Raw genomic sequence first — 12,896 nt, 5'->3', positions numbered from 1 at the left:
CATATGGTAATCTAATTGCTGATTTAAAAAAAGATTGCTGTTAGAGAATACAGTTGGAGCAAATGAATGATTCTGTATTTCTGAATAATTAGACTTGTATATCCGCCAAATAATATTTTATTAACCAGTTCAGTACAGTACAGGACACCAAACACAGTGTTGTTTAGGTTGGTCTTTTTATTTACTTAGTTTACCAGCAGTTTTCCAATTTTAAATATAGCCAGGATGGCAATACAAAAGAAAAGCCAAAAGGAGAGTTCAGAATGTGGTTTTTAAATGACAAGACAAACTGGGTCACAGAACAACCTCGCATGTAGTCTTTAATTCCCAGTCTTTGCAAACCCTGCCATGCACTGATGCGTGCTTGTTATGCTTCTGTCGCCCTCTTTGTGTTTGATGCTCCTTGTGTTTCTCCTGTTGCCTCACTGTCTCAGGTGTCAAACGTGAAGCCCAGCACAGCTAAGGTCTGCGTGCCCGGCATGCCTTATACAGGGCAGAATTAAGGTCAGGGGCTATTTTGAAAGCACATTAACCTGAGTGACTGATATTACTCGAATCTTGGCGACTAACCCTTTTCAGAGATCTTAATCTTTCTTTTGAACTTGCTGAATTGCTCCAGGGTTTTGTCCAATTCCTTGCCTTACTAGCTTACTTTGACAAATAGAGGCACACGCTGTGTTCATTATAAGTTATTCTATTTCAGTCTGATCTATTTCATTATAAGTTAATATTTCAGTTTGCTCTCAGTCAAATGAAGAGTAGATATAGTACTATCCATGTATTGGCCCTTATAACAAATTGATATGCAAACCTTTTCATATAAGTTAGCTAGTCATATATAGTGGCACTGACAAAATGTGTCCTAATAAAATGTTTAGTAACTGTGGATGTCCATTCTAGTAGGCTGGTTTTGGCATCAGTTACAAAGAAGGCTTTCTATTACAATCATCATGAAACTCACCGCTTGGCTCAAAGGGGGACCATGTTATAAGGAGGATGTGGTGTTGACAAACCTTAGGAGTAAATATAATTATATTCTTTAATCTTTAACAAAAATTTAGATTTACAATTTAAAAAGCTTTAACCCTAATGCTACTGAATAAACCCAAATGAATTGGCTGGATTGTAGAATGCAGTATTCCCTCCTCTCTCAACCCATTTCTTTTCATCCCAGCTCTCTCTCTCTCTCTCTCTGTGTTATGTTCAGTTGCATGTCTAGCTGTTCTTTACCAATACAATTTTTGTGTATCAATTTTTTTATTATTTTATACAGAATGTTTGAGGATTTTTCCATAAAATTCCCCTTTTCTCTCTGCATTGTTGAACTTCAGTGCATGTTGGATGAAAATGTCTCCATGATGTACCAGCGTGTGGAGTTTGTTCCTGCAGTGTACTGCACTCTTCTCAGAATATTTTTAGGCTTCCATGTATCAAAACATTAGCAGCATAATGCCATCACCACAGCTAACATAAAATGATAGCATTCCCTGATGTAGTTCGAGATCATGGAAAGACAGGTGCTCTTGAAAGCCTCGTGTGAGCCTGGTCCAAATTCAGTCTTACAGACCTGAATGGACATCTGCAGTGTCTCTTACTCTGCATGGCTTCCTCTCTAAGGGCTCAGTTCTGCAAGGGGAATCTCCCTGGGTACATCCCTTACACCCATCTGGAATCCCATGAACGTTACTGGGATTCTGCATGGGCACAGAGGTCTGCCCCCAGGAATCTTTGCGGGGTCATGCCTCACTTCTATATGTGCTAAACACCCAACCACAATGGCAAGAGTGTTGCACCTGCTGCCCCTTGAACTGCTATCTGATCAGAAAATTTCAGCTATAGTCCATCTCCTCCGATTGTTCAGGCATATAGTTGAGTAAACCTAGCACTCCGTCCTTGTGAGACTCCATCTCCACCCCATTCCCTCCATGAGCACACTCCAGTTCCTCCATCTTGTCTGTGTTCAGAATTTCCTTCTGCTGCATCATTGTGCTTATGTTTCCTGCATGCTGTAGTCTGCATCTTAACTTTTTCAGTGACAAACATTTAGAACTTGCCTTTATACCTTCTCTTAATCTCTCTTAATCTCTCTCTTTTTTTTTTTTAAACTCGCCGTCTTTTAGGCCAAAATGGAGTCTGTGAGCCGACCCTTCACTTCACTTGCACCTGCCATGTCCCCACAAATTAAAGTGGCTACCCCATACACAGCTTCTCAGCCATCGCCTCCCCTTCCACCGCCCCCACCGCCACCACCCCCACCCCCACCACCCCCTCCCCCACCGCCTCCGCCGCCTCTTCCCAGCCAGTCTACGCCTTCAACCGGCTCAGCGGCCCCCCTGTTTGTCAAGTACAGCACGATCACGAGGCTGCAGAATGCCTCCCAGCATGCTGGGCCTCTCTTTAAACCTCCCCCCATCACCCAGCAAATGCCGCCACCACCCCCAACACTGGGAAAGATGCCCATGTTGGTGGCTCCCCCTCCTCCCCCACCCCCTCCTCCACCTACCCCTGGATCAGCTATGGCACAGCTGAAACCAAACCCCTGCACCCCGTCAGTGCCACCATTCACGCCCCCAACCCCCCCTCTCAAAATCCATCAGGTTCCACAGAACGTTACTCCCGTTGCTGCATCATCACCACCCCCTCTCCCTCCCCCTGTGCCTGCAGCGCCTCCCCCCCCAGCCCCTCCTAAACCCCTCCTGCCTGTCCCCACGCAGGTGAGCGCAAAGGCGGCATCGCCCATCGTGACCCACATCCCGCCAACGGGGCCCGTTCCCCCTCCTCCTGCAATAAAAAAACAGCCAAATTTCACAGCTTCCCAAGTTCCTCCACCAACACCTGTTCCTCCGGGGCCTACTCCCCCACCCACCTTACCAAAACAGCAGAGTTTCTCTGTTAAACCTCCCCCATCCCCGCAGTCTCCTGTGCTGTCTGTGGTGAAGCAGATCGCCAGTCAGTTTCCCCCTCCCCCGACCCCTCCAGCCACAGAGCCTCAGCCTTTGAAGCCTGTCCCAGTCAGTGGGGCGCCACAGTCTCCCCCAGCAGTGAAAGCAAAGCCCAAGTGGCAGCCCACCTCTGCTCCGTCTCCTGATTTTCCTCCTCCTCCACCTGAGAGCTGCCTAGTGTTTCCTCCGCCACCTTCCCCAGCTCCCTCTGCAGTTTCTCCTACCCCGGACAAGGCGGGATCTCCAGTCAAAAAGGCCAGCAAGACCTCAAGTCCTGGAGGGAAGAAACCACCTCCAACCCCTCAACGAAACTCCAGCATCAAATCCAGCAGCTCTGCTGACTACCATGAATCTAAGAGACCTTCGGTGGACAGCCTTGTCAGCAAATTTGCACATCCACCAGAGCCTTCAGGATCTCCTTCCAAGGAGTCTCCACCTCCTCCTGTAGCTCCTCCAAAGCCAGGAAAGCTAAATCTTTCTGGCGTGAATCTGCCTATAGTTCTTCAGCAAGGAGGTATTTCAGCAAAGGTACCTGCAGTAGGAGTGCCTGGGAGGGATCCCATGGTAGAATTTCCTTCTCCTCCATCCGATTCGGACTTTCCGCCACCTCCACCAGAAATAGATCTGCCTTTACCACCAGTAGAGATCCCAGCTGTGTTTTCAGGTAGCACCTCTCCAAAAGTTGCTGTTGTTAATCCCCAGCCTCAGCCCTGGTCTAAATCATCAGTGAAAAAAGCCCCTCCACCCACACGTCCCAAGCGGAATGACAGCACCCGGCTTACACAGGCCGAAATCATGGAATCACAGGGGCCAGTCAGTCCACAAGTGCCCACCTCGCCCAAGTCCAGCCTTAGTGTTCAGCCTGGCTTCCTGGCAGACCTAAACAGGACTCTGCAGCGTAAGTCCATCACTCGGCATGGCTCCCTCTCTTCTTCCCGTGTATCCAGAATAGAGCCGACTGCCACGATGGATGACATGGCATTGCCTCCACCCCCACCGGAACTGCTTGCGGACCAGCAAAAGACTGGCAGCTATGGAGGCAGTCATATATCAGGCTATGCAACGTTGCGGAGGGGGCCACCACCTGCTCCCCCCAAAAGGGATCAGAACACCAAGCTTTCTAGGGACTGGTAATCATTAGGTGAACTATATTTTGCGTGACTTTCAGTCAATTCTACAATCAGCAAATCTGTACTTTGTGTAGAGAGAGAACATGTGACTTGTGCGATAACATGATCAAGACGTGGTCTGCCACTGTCACTAAGGGTAACTGTATGCATTCCCTTTCAGACCTAGTCCAAAAAGTTTGAGGGTTTGGGTTTGATTATTTCAAGGGGGTGGAAGGGCATTGTCCTCTTCCTTGCAATGTCTTTTATCCTTCATATGGATTGGACCAAAAACCTTTCTTACTTTTTTCTGCATTTAAGAAAAAAATAATTTTTTGTAGTGTCTGTCCATGTGAGATATGTTTGTGCATGTATTATAAATGTAGTTATATAATAGATTGTGATATATTACGTTGCAGTTATAGAAGATAACCAGAATGTTTTTGTAGATCTGTATTTATTGTTTCAGTCCACTGACGTATATATTACTAGGAATTGGACTCTAACCAGTCAAACCTTTACATGAAGATGAAGATGTAGGGGGCACTTTAAATCAGAAAAGCATCTTTTGGCAGTTTGTGACGGGTAAATGGTACAGCACTGAAGCATTCTGTCAGTATCTGTACATTGTCAATTGAGTGAAAATACAGACACAACATTACCAAAACATTCTGGTCCTAATACTACTGAAAATAAATACATTTTGAGCAACAACAAAAAACTTTATATATAAAAAAAAATGGGCTGGAGTGAAATATATTTATACTATAAAGATCCTCCTCTCCAAATAGTTGAAAACCACTCTTAGCTCCAAGTTCTTTGTCCGTACAGTAAGTGGGATACATTTATATTATTCCAATCCAATACGCATTCTAATGTGGTAAGAAGCCTGGTAGCTTATTTGTACTGATAAGGAGAAATGATATGTTAACTCATTGTGAGAGCTGTCTGGAGCTCCTACACTCATTGCTGGGCCACAATTCCTTACTTTGACACATTGGGAGGCTCTGCTGCCCAGCACCAAAGGCTTAACGATGTGTCATGTGATACATCATCAATACATGTGTACATCTTATTGAAAATACAGGTATGTTTCTGTATTCAGTAGTACTCTCTGCCCCATGCACACACCATATATAGATGCTCACCTTATCTGTGCCTGAAGAGATGAATTATCTTTACAAAAAATGGCTGAGAACCCTTAAGGAAGCATTGTTTGTAATTCACCAGCTGTGAGCTAGAAGCTTTCATTTGAGGAGGGAGAGATGGGAGTGGTAATTTCAGCCCACAAATAGCTGGTAACCCGTTTTCTTTGACCTTTTGAGACGGCAACGAATGCATAAGCCTATTAATTAACAAATTGCACTTCTGGCAGTCATGGAAGATGACTGAAAAAAATATATAATTTGGGAGCTGATAAAATCTGTTAGGAATCCAGTTAGAGCATCAGGGGCCTTATTAGGTGGAAATAGAATACTTTATTTGATTTGTTATTTATTTGCTGCTGATTACAACCATAAGGTCAAAATAACAGAATCCTTTTTCTTGTAATCTGCTAGTTTTTTGACTGTGCAGTCTTTACCCGGGCATCGTGATATGGTGGTATAGTTAGTATGAGCGACCTTGCGTCTCGTGCACATGCAGCACAGTGTACATTGTCAAATAATGCCAATATCAGCACTGTACGTTAACGTGCTCGTTTGTGAATTTCCCTGATCACTAAAGGGACACGATCAAGATTGGGGTGGTCAGATTTTTACCTTTTTTTCCCCTTCAAAAATAAATGCTCTCATTTTTTTCAAAACCAAGAAAGCAGCCCAGAAAATCACAAGCAACGCTGCAATAGATCACGTGTGTCGTTACAGTAGAAACTAATATTTGGTGAGAGAGAATATTTGCCATTTGGGCTCGTCGATGTGAGAAGCATCGTTGCAGCATTCCCCCCTTTTGCAAGTGTCATAATCACGTGAGGAAATGAGTGTTTGACTCGGAAAGAAGTGGTCACAAAACATCTGTACTTGTACAGTGTTATATAAGTGCATTGTGAAAAGAGAAAATGTGTGCTGCTGACCTGTTTCGTATGATTATGAACCCACTTCAGCACCTCCAGCGGCTCCTGGAAATCGTTGTAATATTTTAGAGTAGTTTATTTGAGCAATAAGACTATACCATTGTGTGCATTTTTAAAGCACTGCTGTGGAAAGGCACTTTTTTGTATCTTTCAAACTGTTCACAAAAGTTTTATTTCTATTTTTGTGCTTATAAAGTGTCCTTAAAAGCATTGGCATTGTTGATTTTAAGCATGCTCAGTTAGCAGATTAGTGTCTTAGTAACAAGATCGTTGAACTATGCGACAATTAATGGGTGCTGTAATTTTCTACGTTGTTCCTTCTGCTGCTTGTACTGTATGCTGGCCCTCGATCTCACACCTTCCAGTGGAGTTAAAGGTGCACAGGTAGGAATTCTAGCCTCATAGTTTTTATGGATAAGTTTACCTACTGATCACTGCCAGTGTGTACCCATGTTCTCTGGGAGCTAAATCAGTTAATTCTTTTATCTTCATCCTCCCCTCCCCCTTAATAACTCCACTGGCGTGTGTCAGCCTGATCATTCTTCCTTTTGTTCATTTGATGTAGGTGCCTCTGGGATCTGCACTTGTTCGTAATTATGGCAGAGGAATGTCTTGAATGCAATTTCTTTAAAGGCAGATGAGAATTGTTCTTTTCCTGTGATCAAGTTCATTTGTCTAATATTTGTTTCCCATGGGACCATGAATCTGTGCTCACTAATGCAGGCCACTGAACAGTTTGCTGGAAGTCGGAAAACAGAACTCCATATTTGCAGCAAAAAGAGTGAGTGTCATCCAGGGAACAGGAATTAATCTTTTTGTTATTTGTTAGCTTTGGGCAATCCGACAACCTTTTGTGTCTTTGAAGAAATGTTAATGCAACGAATTTCCACAGTTCCCATGTATTTTATTTCTGTACCTGCATGAGTTATATAAACCAAAAGATGCAGTTCTCTTTTAAAATAGTGTCACGGGGGGGGTGGGGTTTTTGAAGCTTCTCCTTGAGTTCTGGGTTTCCCACCCCTTGTTTTTCAGCATTTGTGTTCTTGGCAAAACTCAACTTCAAGATGCTGTAGTCTTTGCTAGTGTTTATCCCCAGTCCAATGTTGGTACAAGCTAAGTAGTAAAAAGTGGCTGCAAAGCTCTCATCGCAGCATACTGAAACTAGACCACAGGGTGGCAAAAATTAAATAACCTGGTTGCCATTGCAAACCTTGAGAATCCTGATGGTAACTTGCTTTTCCAGCTTATTTGCTGTTCTGTTCTAGTGTTCAAATATATAAGCCTTGTTTGCAAGTAGTTTTCTCCCTGCATGTTGATTTGGAAATTGCCCCATTTCTTCCCTCTCTTTTAACCCCTTTGCTTCCCCCCTCTCTCATAGCGAGAAGTTAGTTTCTGCAAAGAATATTGACCATAATTCCTTTTGGATTGAGTCAGCATAGCACCTTGGAGCTGAAAAGCCATACTTTAGACAAATGGAACAGATGGTTTGATCCCACATTAACAATAAAATACAGGTGTCGTTTAAATTACTTTTAAACAAATATTTACCACTTGCTAGGACCTCCACTCAGAATGTTTTTTCTCTTGCAAGAGCAGCTGATCCCAGAGCTGCATTCCGTAACCTGTTGTGATGTCTCTATACCTATTTTCCCATCTGGAAAATGGGGATAACTGCTATCTGCCTCACCAGGGTGTTGTGGAAACTAATTAGTGTTTGAATATGTAAAACAGTATTTTCAGAAGTCTTAAAGGAGAAACATAAGCCCTGCCATAGAGCCTAGTATGGAAGCACAAGAGAAAACGACCTCCTGTAAGAAAATGTGAATGTTCTATTCAGCCTGTGTATGTTGTTAATGATTTAGAATCTGAAGCTCTTTTTATTTAAAAAAATTTTGATCAGAAAACACTGATGGGTCTGCAAGGTGCTTTTGGAGTTGCAGCTGCCTGAGAGACTGGAATTGTTGTGAGAATAAAAGGTGGGGTGTGTTTTTCAGATAATTTTGCTAAACCTAAGCCGCCAAGACAGGACAGAGGTGTTTTCAATACAGCAAAGCCAGGCAGTGATGCTTTAGGTTAGCTGACTGATGCGCCTACTGTATGTCAGTACTGAGAAACACAAAATAGGCAGGAAGAAATCACTGAGTGAAGGAGGTGGAGTGACATGAACATATAACACAGTGACAGCCTGCTAGATTTCTCTTATGTTTGGGACAAGGTGGAACTCTAGGGCTAAATGGCAAGTCTGAGGCATCAGAATAAGTACAGTGAGAATTGATGAGGTCAGAAAGTAAGTGGGGGAAAGAGAAGAGAGGACGAGTGAATAGCTCTGTAAAACAAGAAATAAGAGGAATTGGAGCCAAGTTTGATTATCCCTTCTAATGTTGTCAGAGCAAGTAGCAACCACTAGTTACTAAGTGCCACAGCCTAGGAGAAGGGGGCAGAATTCATTCAATCCAAACATCTTCAGTCAGAAGAAAGTAAAAAGCCAAGCGTGTATTGAAACAGAGCCAGTGGAGGACCAAAAACCAGGGAGCTACTTCAGGGTAAATTACGATGACTCCAAAACACAGACTTGGCCCATCCCATTGCTCACCTGGGAGAAAGTTATCCTGGTGCTGCTTCTCCTTGGTAGCACCAAGGGCCACCCAGCTAAATTTCTGTCTCTGTTTTAATTGCAACAGGAGCCATAGTTAGTCCTGTGGTATATTTTGCTAGGACTCAGTTACTTTAGAAAGATCGACCAGGCTTAATTTCATAGTCTGTCAATTAACTGCAAAAAGTACTTTTAACATATCGTTGATCACCTCTGAATAAAGATTGTAACAGTTATTGAAATGCAGGTGTTTTAAAATAGCTTAGTGTGGAATTGCACACTTTCCAGGATGAGTTTACATGTAGATTGGAGGAATAGCTGATGTGTTTTGCTGATGTCCTCTAGCGAGTAGGAGAACATTGCCCTTCACCATGAAATTGGAGAGCACTGATCATCCAAACACAAGCGCTGTCTCCTTGGTAATGCTTTGCTTGTAAAACGCTGTTGTTTTGCCACAGAGGGACATTTGAGCTCTGTCAACTGACTGCGCTGAATATGTGCAGGTCTGCAAAGGTAGAGAGCACCTCCATAATGTGCCCAGAGAGAATGATCACTATTTGTAGTGCAGCACAGAAGAAAAACCGCTAAAAGTAGACTGTCACCTAGGTTTCAGAACAGAGAAAAAGGAATGTAAACAATTCTCGGCCCAGTGTAGTTTTGAAATTGCTTTAGTGTCTAGTGCTTGAATGTTCTCGCGTTGCACGATAAGAAGCTATTTTCATCTTTTTACCTCAGTGCCCATAGGTGAAATTAAATCCAAGAACAGTCAGCCTCAGTCTGGATTGAAACTATTTTCTTCCATGAGAAGAGAAGTGAAAGTGCAGGTTCAGCACTAGAAGGAAAAATGATTTTCCCCACTTGTTACAGAAAACTGCAAAGAGCCCTATTCCATTAGCGAGTGACAAGGGGAAATTGTTTTTCGTGCAGCTGAAGCTGACGCTGTCCTGTTAGATTGGTTTTTATGCAGCCCTAACATACAGGAATCTAAATGATTATTGCGTGATACAACCACTCCACCCAGAGTAACTCCACTGAAATCAATGCCGTTGCTCTGGATTTGCAGTGGGATGACTCGGAACAGAATGTTTTATATTTGTAGGCTCTTGTTCAAACAGGCATTAATTCAGGGAAGTCTTAGGGCCTGTGATATACAGGAGGTCAGACTAGCTGATCACAGTGGTATGTTCCATGGTAGTTGAGTACGCACATCAGCTTGCAGGACTGGTTTTATAGAGCTGAAGTGTGTTGGTCCTTGATGGAGCAAAACTCCCATTTGAGCTGGAGTTCTGCGTGAAATTGACCATGATATGTTCTAGTTGATCTTTTAGTTCTCCTGAAAATTAAATCCAAGAACACTTGTTTATAAATTTACATTGGGGTTGTTGCAACTCCCTCTGTAAATCTTTCTTTTTTGCAACTTCACAAATGTTCAGCATGCAGGTTTTTCTTTTCCATAAAACTGAATTTGCTGAAATCTCAACTATTCAAAGTTTTGATACTATAAACGCTAATTCAACAGCCAGCCATAACCTGAGATAAAGACCCAAATAATCTGTTTTTTTCTTCTTTGAAGGGTACATGTTAGTAATTTAAGCAATGTTCCTCTACTGTTACTAATACTCTAGCATATTAACATTGAAGTGATTTTAAATATTTTACGTCGCTTTTTATTTTATGTTGCGGGGGAGGGTGCGATTTCCCTCGGCCTGGACAGTGAAAATAGTCTCTCATACTTCTCTTTACTCATTTTCAGTTCCTGGTGTTCTCAAATTAGGAGGATGCTGTAGAGCAGATGGGTGGCAAACACTTCGGGGGAAATGTTTCCTTTGAAATGTTTCAGCCCTGAAGGTTCCTGTCTGTAAAGCTTTTATTTATAACATGTACATTTTTGTTGTAAAGTGACTTGCCATTTCCCTTTCAAGTCTTTTCATTTGGGGGGCAAATAAACAGCAAAGCATTCCAATAACAAGTTACATGGTACCAAGTGCTGAGAGCAAAGGGTTCTGCTGATTATGTTCCATCTCATGAATTACAAACTTAGTTAAGCTTTGAAGAGAGAAATAAGTACTGTAAATACATTTATTCCTTGTATATTTAAATAAAAAACACCGCAGAGAATGGAACCAGTAATGGTCCGTCTGGATTCACACAGGGCCTAATTCTGGGGTTGGGGGTGGAGGGAATAGGTGCTAAACACCCACAGTATCCACCAGGCCTGTGTATGGCGCTTGAGAGGAGATGCAGCAGAGGCTGGGCGGAAAGACTGTCAATTACCCAAACCCAAATTCCCCCCTTGGTTTGGGGTGCAGTACTGTAATATCTAGTGAATGACTTGTAAATAGTGTTCCTGAGATAAGGAACTACTAGTATAAAATGTAAAACCCCTTTTTGGGACTACAATTTCAGCTCCATCGCAGGTGGATGCAACAGTGCTTCTGCCAGGTATTTGAAGTCCTGAGTATACTTTCAGAAGGCAGGAGAATTGACCTTTTCCTCTACTGTGAGAGTCTCTTACCCACCACTGCCCTAGCTACACTTCTTTGCGATTACACCGCTGTCTACCAAAGATGTCGCCATTACCTGCTTTCTTCGTTCTTGAGAGTGAGCATGTAGGAGTTGGGGTGCAGCTAAATTAAAGAAATCAACAGGTGCCAATGTACAGCATGAAGAGATAAGGCAGGTGTTTTGCAAGAGGTGGCAGGCTTGTGCCCCTGTGGAGTAGATGCTGTTGCACATTTGTAGTGTAATAATTATCTAGAACAGTGGTTTTCAACCTTTTTTCATTTGCGGACCACTGAAAAACTTCAAAGGTGCGAACCCCTTTGGAAATTCAACCTCTGGTCCACACACCTCTACCGTAGAAGTCAGACTGGAAACTGACCGAAAAGCATTCAATCAGTGTTGCAGGTGCAAGGCACAGCATTTGACACAGCGGGAGAAAGGGCGCTAAACTGTGGGCTTCTGTGGGCTGACCTGCAGGGGGAGCTATTCACATACTTTTGATAGATCAGAAGAACAGAATGCTTTCTCTGGGATCTGAAACTTTATTTTCATAGTCACATTTCACAGACCCCTTACAGTCTGTGGACCACAAGTTGAAAACCACTGATCTAGACACATTAAGTCCCCATCTCACCATTCAGGAAAAATAATGTAATGTAGTAAAACACTCTAAGCAATTTGCTTCCTCAGTCTTCTGCTGCAGTGGTGAGTAGTTCGTATGCTGCAGTGGGATAGAGTTTGTATTTAAACAGAAAACAAAATGGGGTTGGTTTTCCTGTCTGCTTCGTCATAAGTTGTAACTAACTCTGTCTGTTAAACTGCCATGGAACAAGCATTAACTGGAACATCACCGCTTGTTTCACGGCTTTCACTAACTGTTAGCAGCCACTGATGGTGTCCTTTATAATAGTGGAGATGCACATGTAAGAAAATATTACAATGATTTGTCTGTGCAGCAAGCTTGTGCTGAACGTGCTGTAAATACATTCATATGTTTACTGCTTTAAAACAAATTGCACATTTTATCTTTGAATGGGACTGCTCCCCCTCCCCCCTTTCAAAACAAAAAACAAGGCTCTTTGAAACTCTGACAATTTCAGGTTGGGGGGAGCTTTGCCATGTTATAAATATATATAAATATATGTATAAATATACTTTTTTAAGCATGGGAGAGGACAAAAGAAATACTGCATTATAAAGTACCCACTATAGCTCATTATACAATAGAATATGCACAATTCAATAAAGATGTAGTTAAATTTAATGCTTTCTGTTTTATTTTCCCTGTCTTGCCATTTTATGTTTTCATGAGATTATAATGTGCCTTGCTGGAGTGAAGGTAGACATACCAACCAGGCTTTCATGGGACTAGCAGGTTCTGGTAGTATAAACTAAATCCTCTGGTCTGGTCTGAAATGAAATAAGGCCTCAAACTGGCTCATTCTTGTCTGCGTCCTAGAAATGTTATGTACCCTTATCATTCCTTACTAGAAATACATTGGAAAAATACTGCACTTCTACAGAATGCCCCTATTAATAAAGCAGCTGGACTCACGTTGAAGCTCAGATTGAGCACTGCAGGTTTCACAGCCTGAGACAAATGAGGTTGAGGTTTCCTGCAATCCGCCGCCTTTGCTTCAGGCATATTTCTGCACCTGTGCCCTGCGCCAAGCGGTGCCTGG

At 42.8% G+C, this 12,896-nt stretch overlaps 1 protein-coding gene across 7 annotated transcripts in view; it reads left to right on the top strand.

The window, feature by feature from the left end:
- The window catches only part of RAPH1 (Ras association (RalGDS/AF-6) and pleckstrin homology domains 1), a 166,104-nt gene extending 153,626 nt beyond the window's left edge, over nucleotides 1-12,478 (top strand). For 5 of the 7 annotated variants that reach the window (XM_048870478.2, XM_075118093.1, XM_075118092.1 and 2 more), the window contains one exon: nucleotides 2,121-12,478. In XM_048870478.2, the coding sequence (XP_048726435.1) occupies nucleotides 2,121-4,076 (1,956 nt within the window). In that variant the 3' untranslated portion in view covers nucleotides 4,077-12,478. Of the gene's footprint in view, nucleotides 1-434; nucleotides 505-2,120 lie in introns of all 7 variants that reach the window. The other 2 variants (XM_075118094.1, XM_075118095.1) reach the window with 2 other exon arrangements.
- Nucleotides 12,479-12,896: the final 418 nt, after the last annotated feature.

The sequence above is a fragment of the Caretta caretta genome, chromosome 11 (genome assembly GCF_965140235.1).
Source record: "Caretta caretta isolate rCarCar2 chromosome 11, rCarCar1.hap1, whole genome shotgun sequence".
Lineage (NCBI taxonomy): Eukaryota > Metazoa > Chordata > Testudines > Cheloniidae > Caretta > Caretta caretta.
The sequence above is the reverse complement of the archived record's forward strand: the minus strand, read 5'-3'. Positions and strand labels throughout refer to the sequence as shown.